This window comes from Marmota marmota, unplaced genomic scaffold (genome assembly GCF_001458135.2).
Source record: "Marmota marmota marmota unplaced genomic scaffold, marMar, whole genome shotgun sequence".
Lineage (NCBI taxonomy): Eukaryota > Metazoa > Chordata > Mammalia > Rodentia > Sciuridae > Marmota > Marmota marmota.
The window spans coordinates 51,897,819-51,914,583 of NW_026000037.1; the positions used below are offsets into that span (position 1 = coordinate 51,897,819).

Sequence of the window (16,765 nt, forward strand, 5' to 3'; positions counted from 1 at the left end):
ATGTATATATATTATTTTAACAGTGGTTGAGATTAATTATTTTAAGTCTAAAGGGTTTACAATATGAGAAAACGGGTTTCTATTTACCAGGAGAAACTGCTATGGTTAATCATTAGAGATATTCAATTATTTACTTTAGTTAAAGCTACTGATAAGTCTGTCTGCCATTAGTGACCACTGTACCTGTAATAGAAACACACATCACCAAACTTTGTGCTCTGTGAAAAGGGAAACACTACAAGGAAAAACAGAATCCTCTAGCAAAAAGGGCAACGTCAGGTTGAAAACCAGGCCAGATAGTTAGTGTCCCATAATTCTCATCCAAATCAAAATTCACTGGTTCAAATGAAACTAAATAAAAGCTGAAAACAGAATTAAATAGTGTTCAAAAGACTGATGACTAGCTGAGGACTAGCTTTGCACTAGTTACTAGGTCACTTATTAATCATTAGGTGAATCATAAGATGTGGGTCACTGGAATCAATGCATTCTAGATAAGAGTTAAAGAACACAAAAAAAAATTGAATTAAGGGATATAAACAGTAGCCTAATTTTAATAATGTTATTTAATATATCTATTAGGAGTTTTTTATTATCTGTTTACAATATTATTTTCACATGTGGGGAGGAGCAGAGTAAATAGAACCTAAGAAATCCTGTAAAATTATAATTATATATATATATATATTTTAAGGGACAGATCAACATTATTCATCTCCAGCTTATATATTCCTAGTAAATACTATGAGATAGTATGAAATATTTTAGCAAGTTAATGAACTTGAATATCTTAGCAACTTCAGTAACTTGAACACATCTTCAGGAAACTAAGTCTTTGAGCACTTTTTAGTGATACCCATGTGCTCCTTCAGGAGTCCAGGGAGAAAGATGTCCATTATTCAATGTCTTAAGTTGCTTCTGTAGTTTAGGTTTCATAAATCCTCACAGAGTTGAAGTAGGCGTCACCATCCCATTACCACTGATCAAAACTTCCCATAACAAAGCCCTTTCGTCCAATTTTAAAAGACAATAAAAGGATTAAAATAATTTTACAATACTAGAGCTGGAAGACACTTTGATGAACATAGTTACAAAACCTTATTCTACAGAGGAGAAAACCAAGCCACAGAGAAGTTCAATGAAGATGATGATGATGGGAAAAAAAAATGACAAGGACAAAAAAAAAAATCATAGGCCCAAGAATAGAATGTAACCATTCTCCAAACCACGTCAATTCCTGTTCTGCCACAATATACTTCTTTTTCCAGCCCTTTTCTATGCAAAGAAGAAAAAAAATTACAAATTTTACAACTTGGTTTTTATGACCTGAAAACGTTTTTACACTTCTCTTGAGGCAACATGCATTTTCATTTCATACGCCCTACAATTTTCTGAGATAGCATACAACCAATTCTTGTTATTGAGAATCCTTTGCTTATAAGATTTTGTTAAAGCCTAAAGATGAGGGCCTCTCTCAATAGTATATCTTGTGGGGAAAAGACAGGATGAACCAGAAGAGCGCAGAGCCCATGATCAAGCTTAAAGATAGGAAATGGTGGTAACTCTAGTCCTCTGTTTTCATCTTAGCAGATATGAAACACCTACAGGTAAACAAACTGGGGCCAATTCAGTTGATTCCAAAAAATGCACCAAAGATGTATAGCTGGCTTCATTCCAGACAGTGCCCCACCTCTATAAGCTTATCACCATCATTCTAGGAAAGACGCCCGCTTCTCTCTGCCCTGGCTTCTGTTAACACAAACCGATTACCACTGAAAGGTGAATCTCTCCATGAGGTACAAAATACACCATGGCAGACAGGCTAAGCAAACTTTGAACCACAAAGACTGGTCCAGAAAGCCTCCTAACACTGATGATTTTCAATATGGTTTTATGAATATCTTGTGCAATTTTAGAGAGATACAACTGTTTTGCATATTAATAGATAAGGAAGAGAATTCCACATTAATCCCAGAACCCGTTGTTCTTTGAATAATATTTTTATTTAAAATTTAACTTTATAATAGTTTTTTTTTTACTTTTCGGTCAGAACTAAAATGGGCAGAAAACTAAAAAGTAGTGATACAGAGGGTTATTGTGGAGATTAACTGGGTAATATTCTTTAAACTTGATATGGAATATTAATAGTCAATATATAAGCATTCACCATAGCTTTTGTTACTGTGACCCTTGAAATGAACCTTATGAAAACCACATTGATAAAATATGCTTTATATCTGGGAAAGATTAAATATATTGTGCCAGTGCATTTCTCTACTGAAACGAGTCATATTTTTGGAAGTACAGACAGCTGTATTCCATGTATCAAACTACAAACGCCATGGTAACCACTGTTCCTAAGCAGTTGTAGAATGATGTGTGTGGTCCATTTTCTATATGATAAGAGGAGAGTGGAGGGGAAAATAAAATGTTACCCAATGATCTGGATTAAAAAAAAAATGGTATATTTCTTAAAGATTACAAATACAAACTTTACATATAGAAGAGTACAGCCTTAATTACTCTGCTGAAAAGAAGTAGGATTAAAATCAATTAAGTAAAATGAAAACAAATATATACCTACTCATACAAGCAGATACATCATCTGCTTGTAAGCCATTGATATAAAAGTGAGTAAAAGATGAAGACAGCACATAGTTTAAAAAATTAAGTCACTTATTAAAAATGAATACTCTAGGTATTAAATTTCACTTGCATAATACTAGATGGCAAAAAGTCTCAATTGCTCAATTTTTTGAGTGTTTGTGGCAGAATGCAAAAGGAGACAAAATGAAATATCCACTAGAGATTATTCCGACTGTGTTTTCAGCCACAACTCAATATCCCAAGAAAATGGCATACCATGTTAGTGGTCAGTGGAAAAGCTGGTGGCTGTTGTATACACATAGCTCTAAGCAGCAAAGACACACCAAATATGTCAAATGAAAAATTCTCCAAAAGATTCTATGAATTCTGAGTCAAGATTATCCACAAATTCAACTCTTTTACCTCTTCTTCTAATGTAATAAATCTAGTTTCTGCACATATAGTGCAGAAACTAGATTTCTGAACTTAGTTCCAGAATTATAAGTCACTTTCAATTTAAGTCAAGTCACTGCATTTTTGACTTCCTGTTTCACACATGTCTGTCTTACTATATATAACTGTATACATTTTCTATACTAATGCATGGGATATGGTTTGCATAAATAACAGAATGAGTCAAATATTTTATATTTTGTCACAGAAATGACATTTTGAATCATTAGAACTACAAAATGCTCCAAAAGTTCCATTAAAAACTGCCAGAAAAATTCTAATTGGAAAGTTTTTCTTTTCAAATGAACATTTTTGTAGATAGGAATATATCTACCTTTATAGGGAAAATGACATGAGGCCTGAAATAATGAGAGAAAAAGTACAGAAAAATTTAAGGACATAAAATTGACAGTGAAATATGTATTCTGTAAAATACATTCTTAAATGGGTAAAATTTTAGGTACAGAAGTATTCCAAGAAAAATTTCGACTATCTTACTAATTTTAATCTTTTATGAGTCCTCTTTGGAAACTGCACAATCAGTTGTCAAAATCAGCTCAGAAAATCAGCAGCCTGTAATGTGAATAATTTCAGTATAAGTTCCAAAAACACAATCCAAATATCTTAATTTGCCAATATTGAGAAATGTCTTAGAGGAATTAGACAAATTATTAAATACGGGCAGCCAAAAAAAATATAAAAGAGATGTGTTTGACAATTTTTTTTCAAGATACAGATGAACTAACTTATTGGTAAGCCTTGACTGTGGCAAACATAGTATTAGTGACTTTAAAAGAACACTAAAATGAACTCAAAGCTCAAAATGGATAAAACTGCTAATTATAAATCACTGTCAGACATTACTGATATTTATCTCTCTTACTCCATTTTCTGTCACTTTACTCATCATACAAAGTAAGCATTTGTATTTCTAATATAACATAAATATTTCCAATATTTTCTTTCTGCTTTAGTATAGTTTGGAAGAAAAAAAAAATGGAAAAGATTACAACACTGTACTTCTGTTAAACAGCGCACCCTTGTGGTTTATTTTGCATCACAATGAAAATCATAGGATATAAGTGTATCTAAAATTCTTTGCATACTTAAGAACAGATTTGTACAAATATTTTTTTCTTCCAGTTACATTTTCCCCAACAAGCCTACACTTTCAAACACATAAAATAGTGACTTGTTAAAATTCAAAGTTCAGCCAGGAGTGGTGGCATCTGTAATCCCAGTAACTCAGGAGGCTGAGGCAGGAGGATTGTAAGCTCAAGACCAGCCTCAGCAAGTAATCAGTAAACTAAGTAATTGATATGCTTTGCTGAATTTTCTGAATGTCTGTATATAAGTAATGTCAATCCAATGGTTAATTATATTTATATGCACAGTGTAATATATAATATAATGTTTTAGCTGTTCATCCTTGATTTTTAAATATAAGGTTGTCAAAATTCTGGATTTTCTATAAAAGCTTAAGAAAACATTGCTAAAAGCCATGTGGTCCAGTTACTATAAAACTAAATATAAGCAACCTATGTTATCTAAGTGTTTCAGAAAATTCACCAAATACAAAAATAAAATACTAAAATTTTGTGATATGACAAATTCTCATTGTATATAATATACTTGGATATGTGGAAGCTCTACTTATTAATGTTTGTCAGTTCTCTGTACTATATCACCAATTCTCTTGAATACCTACAGTGTTATAGGATTTTGCTGGAGAATACAATTCCTGCCCTATAGTTGGAAGAGGACAAAAGGAAAATTTAACAGAGCTTTAAATTGTTAAACAATAACAATTTAACCCTAATATTTATCTTTAGAGGAGAGGATAATTAAATCCTGTTATATCCATCAATGTAATATTATTCAATCTTTAAACAAGGGAAGCCCTTTATGTTCTAATAAGGATATCCAAAATGAATCATTAAGTACCAAAAGTGAGGAATAACATGGTGTAAGTAGCACATGACCATGGGAAAAGAACAATAGGTAGTATGAGTATTGACTTGAATGTGCATACATTATCTCTTGAAAGATACTCGAACCGTCGATATTGGTTGCCCTTGGGCAGAAAAATTTAGTTGAGGACATAGCAGAAAAGGATGATTTTCACTGTATTCCCCTTTTTATCTTTAGCATTATGTAATATATGAATATACTACCTAAACATATACATAAAATATAAAAAGGCACAAGGGAGACATGTTCAGAGAAAGCAAAAAGTATTCTATGCTAAAATCTGAAAAAAAAAATTCTTAAGTTAAAAAAAAAATGGATCCACTGAATGAGTTAGTAGGAATGAATGTAAGGAAAAGGCACTGAGATGCTTAGGCAATCAAGAATTCATGTGTGTGCATACATACACTTTCGTAAGTGCAATAGGGCCATTCAATTATGAAAGGAAAGGAAGCAGGATTTCACATGAGAGACAATAAGTCAAATCTTGTAGTCAGAGTTAAAAGCATCCTGGAAATGACGAGGATTAAGAGTTTAAAAAGTTATGATCAGTCTGTAAAGAAACTTGAGACCCAGAAAATCAATCACAGCAAACTGAGGTTTCTGAACTGGGAAGTGATAATTAACAAATAGAAATGTGGCAGCTTGCTTCATTTAGAGCATCCTGAGGACAAGTTCAATGCTATTTCTCACCTTAGTCTGCCTAGATTTTCTTAGGAATGACTTCAGCAAAGGAAATGGAAGACATTATGAAGGGTGACTATGTGAGGAATTGGTTTCTAAGTAGATGTGAAAGAATAAGGAAAAAAGTCAAAGATGATCTTTAGCTTTTCAGTCTAGGAGGGAAAAAATTATTTTGGTTTTAAATATGCTGGTTTACAGGTATAATGAATCACTAAGTAACAGTGAGTTCAAGGTACAACCAGAAGAATACCAGGATTGGAGTTACAATTGGAGTTACTGATAGATTGGTTTCCTAGAACTGCTATAACAAATTACCATGACTGAGTAGCTTAGATCAACCCAAAGTTGTTCTTTCATGGTTTGGAAGGCCAGAAATCCGAAAGCAAGGTGTTGGAAAGGCAATGATCCCGTGGCTTCTGCTGGCTGCTGGTGCTCCTTAGCTGCATGCAGTAGCATGATACCACCTCTGCCTCATCTTCACCTTACGTGCCTTCTCTCTGGACTCATCATTGGCATACTCACCAGTGGATTTGGGTCTAACTTAAAATCAAGATGCTCTCATCTCTACACCCATAAGTACATTTACAAAACACTAGTTTTAAATATGACTTCATTTATTTAGGACCTGGACATAGGGGGACACTATTAAAATCACATAGTGAAAATTATCAGCCCATGGATTTAACAAAAGAACAGATGTGCTGCCTCCTAAAAAGTAGAGTGAACATAGTGAACCATGAATTCAGGTATCTCCAATTCAGACAATGGGTGAAAGAGTGACAGCAAGGAAAATAAAAACAGAATGGGATTAAAGTATAAGAAGTTGGTTCCTAGCAGGGTACCATGGTATACACCTGTAATCCCAGGGACTCAGGCAGGAAGATTGCAAGCCCAAAGCCAGCCTCAACAACTCAGTGAGACGCTGTCTCAAAATTAAAAATAAAAGGGCTTTTGATGTTGCTCAGTGATAAAGCATCATTGGTTCAATCCCTATTAAAAACAACAACAACAACAAAAAAAACAAAAAACAAAAAAAAAAACACCTGACTCCTCCTGGATCTGTGCAAGGTACTGAGGTACACAGTGAGATGCAGCAGAAGATAGAAAAATCAGGACCATAGGGTGGCTATTCACATCAAATATGGCCAGGAATGTAAGGAAAAGGCACTAAGATGCCTAGGCAACCAAGAGTCATGTGTTTGCATACATGCACTTTTGTAATGAATAAATAAAAAATGTTTCTTCAGCTTCTCTAGGGAAAAACAAATAATTCTGGGTTCTGCTGAACAATACATCAAAGAACTATCCAGATGTCCAGATCAAAAGAAAAAATAATTAGAAAATTATATAAAGATGTGTAGTTTGCCAAAGGCAACATACTAAAAAAAGATTACTTAACACAGAGCACCAAGTGGTCATAGAGCAGAGGTTGAGAATCAAAGAAATAACTTTCAGTGAGGTCACTGGTAGCACAGTCCAGAATTTTAAGAGACAACCTAGACCTCCTGGGGATCCAAGTACAAAAGAAGTTCACTGGAATGGATTGAATGAGGACATCCAGAAGAAAGATTTATAAGCAGGGGCTATGATGATTTCTATATACAGAAAAAAGATGCTTTGGTAACTACTTGAGAGTATAATAATTTACACACTTAGGATGTAATTTTAGGGTAAATACAAGTATAAAAAAATCCTCAAAATGCTTTTTGCTATGAAAAAATGCAAAGCAGCTACAAGCACAAAATGAAGTCTTTGACCCTGACTTGGTTCTAGATTTCCTTGCTGGTTCAATCTGTTCCTTGCACACACCCAGGCAAGCCATTGTATTCAGGATCCAAATCTCTGGACAGGGTCCTCCACCTGACTGATGGACTCCCACACTCATTTTAAGACTGAACTCAACGATCACCTCTTCTGCAAAGCTTCACTCAACTACCAAGCTGTAACTCTGGAAAACTTTGTCAGAAAAATGACTCCATCATAGGAAAAAAAAAATCCTGATTTATGAGATTTTATACCACAAACATTAAATTAGACAAGTCTTAATAGAAATAAGAGAGTTGATTTTCTAAGTAACAACTTCATTAAGCATTTCTTTAAAGATGTGTTTCTATTCAAATTGCTATGTTCTAAAGACACACATGATAGTTTACAAAAAAATATAATCAAGTTGCTGGGTTTTTTTAAATTAAGAAAGTACCCAAATGCATATTAGGTGCATGGGAAGAGTTCATTTCTTGAGGCTAGAATTTACTAAACTTCTGAGAAGAAAATAAAATCCTTCAACCAGATATGAGAAGACCACCTGTTGTCTTGAATACTTCAAAATAAAAATTGCTCTCAAAGTCATTTAAATCATTGTGTGATTACAAGCAACATAATACATCATCTTATGTTCAATCACATTTACTTGAAAATTCGCCTACCTTCCACATGAATAAAGCAAGAATGTACAGATTGCTTAGTCATAAAATGTTGTTTGCTAATAGATTCCCAAATTTAGGATTAAAGGGAACCAATAATAATAGTGGAGTAAAAATAAGACAATAAAAAGGAATAATAATAAAAATAAAGCTTAAAGGAAAAGGTACACACAGAACAATGCTTTGAACATAAGAACACATAAAGGTAATCACAATATGTTCTATTAAAAGGCTCATTTTAAAAAACAGAGTATTGATTTTAGGTAGACACCAGTATTTCCTCTGCAGAATCTCAAAATTAGATCAAGAAGATATACAAATTAGAAGCCCATGAATTAGCACAAAGACTGTTGTTTAAAAACATTTTCATTTGAAAATAAGCATTTTCATCTGTAATATATGCATTAATACTTAATGTTTATAGACCAGCTATTTGCTTGAAAAAAAAGCTCCTTAAAATAGCAACTTATTCTTCATTGCATCAAACTACATATAATCTTTTCCCAGTACCAATTTTAGTTAAGTATTTATTCATGTTATTACATATTAATAACTGTCACTAACTTTCTTGGGGGTCTATGTGAAAAAAGACAAGTTAGGTAACCTTGTCTCATCCTGTAAAAGAAAACAAACCTACTCACCTTATCAGTCTCCTCCACACTTGTGGATTTCACCACACAAGAAGCTGGCCTCGCCTGGATATTTGTAAGGTCCTGAGGGGCACTCTGAGATGCTGGCATTGGAGGCAATGGAGCACGCCTCTTCTTGGGTGCATCCGACGGCAGGGTGTTTGAAACATATGGTTTGGAAATAGTATTGGACCTTGTAAAAGTTGGGCGGTGCTTATTTACTAGAGGGGTTGCAGGAGCACTTGCAGTCTAATAAGAAAAAGACAATGTCTATATGCAATTTCAAGATAAAAACCACTTATTTTATACAAGATTTGAAGACTCTTCTAAGATATTGCATAAGAAAATACTTACTTGCTCCCTCTTTTTCTTACTACGTTGAAAAAAACTAAAAAATCCTTTATTTTCTTTTTCCTTCATAATGTCCAGGTTTTGTGATATTTGGCAGGACTCTAAAAAAGAAGAAAGTCATCTTACTTTGGTACAGAGAGTTGAATGTTCACTTCCAAGTTTTTCTTTTCTTACTTTCCCTCTAAAACCTTATCTAATATGCTAGGCATGGAGGTATATGCCTAGAATCCCAGCAATTCAGGAGGCTGAGATAAAAGGATCACAAGTTTAAGGCCACTTTCAGCAACTAAGCAAAATCATCCCAAAAATTTAAAAAAAAAAAAAAAAAGAGGGAGTAATTGGGAAGGTAACTCAGTGGTAAAGCACTCCTAGGTTCAATCCCCAGTACCAAAAACTTTAAAAATAAATAAAAACAAAAACTTAAGTAGTAATAAAAGTTGTCATTATAATCTGAAATGAATCACTCAGGACTACTTTTATCAAATTCTCAAAGAACCAAATATTCCTGTTTCACAACATAGGAAACTTAAACTAAGATATACTCAGGATCAATAATCACAACTAAGACATACACTCAATTCTTTATGACTCAGCCAGGATTGCATAATTACCAACATTTCAGAAGTATAATGAAAGCAGTACTAAGATGTAATTTTATAACTATGAGTACATACATTAAAAAAATCACCACAGCAACCACAAATAATTTAATGATATTTCTCAGGGCATTAGAAAAACAGGAGCAAACCAAATCCAAAATCAGTGGCAGGAAATAAATCATAAATATCAGAACAGGAAATAAATGAATAAATATAATGAATAAATATATAAATAAATGAAATAGAGACTAAAACAACAATAGAAACGATTAATGAAACTAAAAGTTGGTTCTTTGAAAAGATAAACAAAACTGACAAAAACTTAGCTAAACCAAAAGAAAGAAAGAAAGAAAACCCAAACAAATAAATAGATGAAAAAAGGATAATATAACACATAGCACTGAAATTCATAGGAGCATTAGGAATATTGAGTAAAACTACACACCAATACACTGGAAAATCTAGAAGAAATGAACAAATTTCTGGGCCCAGATGACCCACCACAATCAAACCAATAGGACATTAAAAAATCTAAGTAGATCAATAATAAGCAATGAGATTGAAACAGTAATAAAGAGTTTCCCAACAAAACAGTAAAAGAACCAGACAGATTCATCGATGAATTTTTACCAGATTTTTAAATAACTACCACCAATGCTCCTCAAACTATTCCATGAATTAAAAGGGAAAGAAACCCTTTCAAACTCATTCTACAATGTATCACCCTGTTTCCAAAACTTGATGAGAACACAACAACAACAACAACAAAAAAAACCACTATAGACCAATGTCCCTGATGAACACAGATGATATATATCCTCAATAAAATACTTTCCAATGGAATTCAACAGCACATTAAAAAGAGTATATATCATGATCAAGTTGGTTTCATTTCCAGGATGCAATGATGGCTCAACATATATGAATCAATAAATGTAATACAGCACATAAATAGAATCAAGAATAAATATCACATGATCATCTCAATAGATGCAGAAAAAGTCCTTGGTAAAACTCAACAGTCCTTCATGATAAAGTTCTGAATAATTAGATATAGAAAGAACATACCTTATTATAATAAAAACTATATATGATAAACCCATGTCCATCATCATTCTGAATGGGGAAAACCTGAAAGCATTTCCTCTAAAATCAGGAAATAGAGTATCTATTCTCAACCCTTTCATTCACTACATTGCTTGAAATTTTAGCCAGAGCAATTAGGTAAGAAAAATATATAAAGTGATATAAATAAGAGGAGGATATTGAATTATCCCTATTTGCAGATAATACAATTCTATTCTGAGAAAATCCTAAAGATTCCACCAAAGGACTCATACTGATAAATAAATTCAGCAAAGTAGTAGGGATACAATATAAATATACAAAAATCAATAGCTTTTCTATATATCAGTAATGAATGGACTGAGAAAGAAATCAGTGTTTCTTATACAAGGAGGTGAAAGATTGCTACTGTGGAAATTGGAAAGTAGTGAAGAAAGAGATTAGAGAATAGAAGATGTAAAGATCTTCCATGTTCATGGATTGGAAAAATTAATATTGTTAAGACAGCCATAGTACTGAAAGTGATCTACAAATTCAATGCAATCACAATCAAAATACCAATGACATCCTTCAGAGTTTTTCACAGAAATAGAAAAAAAATCCTAAAATTCATCTGGAATGAACAAAGACCACAAGTAGTCGAAATCATTCTGAGCAAAAGGACCAAAGATGTAGGCATTGTAATCCTTTATTTAAAAATATACTATAGAGGCCCTCATCATTATACAAAATACATGTACGAAGATGTGAATTTGGTGTCAACAAACCTTATATACAATCAGAGATATGATAAATTGTGGTATAAAGGTGAATTAAGAATTGTAATGCAAAAATAAATAAATAAATGACTAAACAAATAAATAAATAAAGTATATGACAGAGCTATTTTAATTTAAAAAAAACCTGGTATAGGCATAAAAACAGATATATACGGATACAACAAAAAAGAATAGAAAGGGGCTAGAGTTATGGTTTAGTGGCAGAGCACTCGCCTAGCACATGTGAGGCCCTGGGTTCAATCCTCACTACCACATTAAAATAAAGGTATTGTGTCCAACTACAACTAAAAAAGTAAATATTTTAAAAAGAGAACATATATAAGATATATCTCCCCATTTACATATAATACAATTATCAGTACAATTACAATATAGATAGATAGATAGATAGATAGATAGATATAGATAGATAGGAATTGAGGATCCAGAAATAAACCCATGTATCTACAGTCAGCTGATCTCAATATAAGTGCCAAAAATCATACACTGGAGAAAAGCCTTTTCAACAAATGGTACTAAGACACCTGGATATCCACATGCAAATGATTGAAACTAGATTTCTCTCACTCTGAAGAAAAATCAACTCAAAATGGATCAAAATCTTAATGTAAGACATGAAACTTTGAAACTACTGGAAGAAAACATACAGGAAACACTTCAAAATACTGGAACAGGCAATGATTTCCTGAATAGTACTCTGATATCTCAGGAAACAAAAGCAACAATTGACAAATAGGATTACCATAAATCAAAACTCTGCTGCACAGTAAAGGAAACCACACCAAGAGATTGAAGAGATAATCTATAGAAATGGGAGAAAATCTTTGCCAGCTATTCATCTGACAGAGGATTAATCTTCAGAAAGAACAAATATTCCAATCAGTAATTGGACCAATGATCTGAACAGACATTTCTCAAAAGAATACAGGTAAAACACAATAAATATATGTAAAAATAATATCTTTAGCCTTAATAAATCACAAAAAACTACATGGAGATTCCTGTCAACATATTCAGAATGGCTCTTATCATATAAATAAACAAATAAAAACAAAAACAAAAAATAACAAATGCTAGTTGAAATGTGGAAAAAATATGAACCTGTATAAACTGTTGATGAAAATGTAAATTAGTATAGCTGGTATGGAAAACAGTTTACAGATTCTTCAAAAAACTAAAAATGGATTTACCACAAAATCCAACTAGAGCTGGGCATAGTGGTGCATACCTGTAATTCCAGCAGTTTGGGAGGCTGAAGTAGGAGCATCAAAAGTTCAAGGCCAGCCTCAGTAACTAAGCAAGGCCCTAGCAACTTTGTGAGACCCTGTCTCAAAATAAAAATAAATAGACAGGGGATGTGGCTCAATAGTTAAGCACCCCTGGCTTCAATCCCTAGTTCCCTCCCCCGCCCCCACCACCAAAAAAAAAAAAAAAATCCAAATAGACAATTCCTTAGTATTTATCCAAAGGGTAAAAAGTGGGAAGGTGATGAATTGAAGTGGAAAAGGAATTATTGGGAAGGGGGAAGGATACTGGGGGGTGGGCAAAGAGCAAGAGAAAGTAGAATGGAGGGTAGACATGATCAAAATATGATACATGTATATGGAAATGTCACAGTAAAACCCATTACTTTATATAATATATATTGGTAATAATAATAGTAATAAAAAATGCACAAGATGATCTTGAAACAATTAAGAAAACTGAAAATCTATTGGAGTTCATGTTAGAGGGACTCAGGATGGTTTCTAACGGCAAAAATCAGAACAAATTTGGTGTCATGATTCCATAAATTGAAACAAATCACATATGTTTCATTCTGTGCTTTCATAATGATACTAAGAAAATAACTCTTCATCATGTTCATGCTAGAGAACAAGTCCATTATTTAAAAAAAATTCAGTGAAGAGAAAGAAATTATCACACTTTCATATGACCTTTTCTGACTGAATTTGATCTAGGGAGTCAAATTGCTGATATGAGAGAGTTTGTTTTGTAGAAATATCTGAACAGTTAAAAGTAATGTTTATATACACTATTGTCCTTTATCAATCACTGTTTAAGATGCAGACAATAATTGTTGTTGGCTAACATCAGAAAAGATGATAGCATGTTACTGTCTGTTAATGGTAACACAAAAATAATACCTACAAAGTTTTCTTTCTTTTTTCTCTATTTTTTGGAGGCAGGGTCTCCCTATGTAGTACAGGCTGACTCCTGGGCTCAACCAATCCTTGTACTTCAGCCTCCAGCGTAGTTGAACTACAGGCGAGTGCCACCATGCCTGGCTACTATATTCTTGCCAGAGATATGTCACTAAAACCTGATTAAGGCTCTAGATTTAATAGTCAAATTTCAGGAAATAGAGGGGACAAAGAAACATGTGACAAGGATACATCACCAAAATTCTGAGTAAGACAAACTATAAAACAAATGACCTGGTTTTGTCAACAAACGAATTGCAAATAAAAAAAAAAAAAATTAGGACAGGAATAAATTTCAAAAGCATTATTTTACAAAAAACAAGGGTTTTGTAGCAAATCACAATGTAATATCAATGACATTGAAAACAAAGCACTGTGTGTCAAAATTTGATATAGCAGAGCATAGTAAATATACATTCTTAAATATTTAAAATAAATGTTCAATAAATGAAATAAATCATGATAATGTAGGGACTTCTCTAGGAAGGCAAAGATAGTACCAATAAATATTAATGCAATATGTCTCGATAACATTAAAGAAAAACTATATTCCACAAATTAAAACTCATATCTGATAATCCAAATATTAATTAAGTAGCATGCATTCTGCATGAAAAGCCTAACAATAGTAACAATTAATAATGATGAACAGGTGGATAGGACTTTATGTTTAAAGAGTTTTTCATAGGCCCATTTTACTTCTTAGAACATCTTTTTGAGGGAGTTATCATTAGTTATAATTCTGAGCCCTTCTTATTTGAGGAATGCCAGCATTTACCCTATAGATATAAAGAAATATAAGCAATGTTATCACTCGAATTCACATCTAAGGAGCCAGGTGATCAGAGATTTGAATAACTTGCACAAAGATACACAGGTTTTACATGGTAAAACTGAAACCAGTATCTATTTAAAGATTTTGTAATACTTGTGGTTTTTCTTTTTTATGCCACTATTTCATTTTAAGATAGAATCCCCTACTAAATGAGTATATATGCACACACAATTAAGTTTAGTTAGAAGAACAGGTGGAAAATTCATATGGTGGCACAATACAATAAGTATAATCAGAGTGCCAAGCATGGTGGCACATGCCTGCAATCCTAACTATGGAGGAGACTGAGGCAGGAGGATCACAAGTTCAAGGCCAACCTGGGCAATGTATCAAGACCATGCCTCAAAATAAAGCAATTCTAACAAGGGCTGGGGATGTAGCTCAGTGAAGAGCACCCTTGAGTTCAATCCCCAATACTGGGAGAATATTTATTTATTTATCTCGAGGGTATTTCAAATGATGATTTTTCCAGACATCTTGTCATCCTCTGCACTAGTTAACCCATCTTCCCTAAAGTTATAAGTAGGGATCACTACAAGTCAAAGTGAAACACTAAGACAAGTGAAAATTTTAGCCTATTTTAAAAAACAACTCAAATACTATAGTTTGCAATGATACCAAACAACTTAAGAGCTGAGGACACTTACAGCACTTTGGATTGACCTGTAGACACTGTAAAAGAAGCTTTCTTAATCTTATCCAGAGCATTCAGTCATCTATAAAATCACATACTTCCATTGCTGGAAGGGATAGTAGAAATCTATATATTCAACACTTTCAAAATGAGGAGGTACAAAGGATTATGGAATTTGCTTAGGGTTAAATATATACAGAGTGGCAAAGTTAGGAGCAGAAGCCAGGTGCAAGTAAAAGTACCATTTCTGGAAGGAACACAGAAACCATTTTTTTCAATTTTTGTTTTATTAAATTATTATAGAAGTGGAAGATAAGTCCAGATATATAAGGCTGTTCCCATCAGCTTGCTGAACAGGACTGATAGCCAATGTATGTCAGAATTAAAATGCCTGCTTTCTAATTCTTAGCATATAATTTAAGATCATAAGAATTTTCATCTCCTTTGATTATGCTAGCCTTCATGATGGCCATTGATAATAAATATTTACTTGTGGGCTTAATTTTTGGAATTGAAAGTATCGGTGTGCTTTAAAGGAAATTTGGAAATAGTCAACAAAAATGATTCTAATAATACAATAAGAGAGAATGTGTAGCTATTAAGTTTTTTTAAAAGTAGTTTGGTAATTATTAGAGTAATCAATTACCTGAGCCTATTCTTTTTTAATGGGGGAAAACAACTTCCAGAGTTTATTATTAGACAATTCTTAATAAAGTTTTTTCTCTATGAAAATTACATGTTCATTATAAAATCCTATAGCATAAAGAACTATGAAAAGTCAACCATAGTCCAACTACCCAAAGGTAAACACTATTAAAAAATTTTATCTATTTCCTTTCAGAAATTTCATTTGTTTTTTTTCATATTATATTAAACACATTTATATGCTTAAAAGCTAATTTTAGCATAAGCACTTTCCATGTTATTATAAAATGTTCACAAATGATTTTAATGACTACAAAAAAGTCCTATTATGAATATACCATTATTTTTCTGAATAGCTGTTCAACAGAAAAAAATCTGAGATCCTTCTATAATATCATTGAAGTACTACCACTAGTACTCAATAAAGTTCCAAACAAAATCACTTTTTCTTATATAAGAGTAAGAATTACGTTTTCTCCTACTTTTAGGATGATATAATTTTTTAAGTATTTGTTGAAATAAAATTATCATAATTAAATTCAGAGGTCAAAACAGGGAACATATAAATTATTTTTTAGGAAATAAAAGCAAAGTCCAAGTTAAAAATCTCTTACAGAATGTATGTTAGTAATGTTAAGAAAACGGGAAAAATTAGAAGTTTATTTTCAACATACCCAATTTCATGTTATAATTTATAGTTTCTACTGATTTATGTGTCTTACCTTGTAGAGATGACTTATTGAAGGCAGTAACAGAAGTGGCTACAGGAGGGGGCAAAAGAGGGTAAATTGACTGTGAAGATGCTGATTATTCAAGTAAAAAACATTACTGAGTTGAGAAAGTAGTCTCTAAATTACATAATGCTAAAACACCAGCATGTTTGAAGGTCTCTGTGCAGAGTATGTAATTG

General features: G+C 32.7%; 1 protein-coding gene across 9 annotated transcripts in view; it reads right to left on the reverse strand.

Annotated features, from left to right (window-relative positions):
• The window catches only part of Cobll1 (cordon-bleu WH2 repeat protein like 1), a 161,799-nt gene that overhangs the window by 27,483 nt on the left and 117,551 nt on the right, over window positions 1–16,765 (reverse strand). For 6 of the 9 annotated variants that reach the window (XM_048812389.1, XM_048812396.1, XM_048812390.1 and 3 more), the window contains exons 5-7: window positions 16,578–16,616; window positions 9,098–9,195; window positions 8,756–8,992 (exon numbers count right to left, since the gene is read on the reverse strand). In XM_048812389.1, the coding sequence (XP_048668346.1) occupies window positions 8,756–8,992; window positions 9,098–9,195; window positions 16,578–16,616 (374 nt within the window). The remainder of the gene's footprint in view (window positions 1–8,755; window positions 8,993–9,097; window positions 9,196–16,577; window positions 16,617–16,765) is intronic. The other 3 variants (XM_048812391.1, XM_048812397.1, XM_048812392.1) reach the window with 1 other exon arrangement.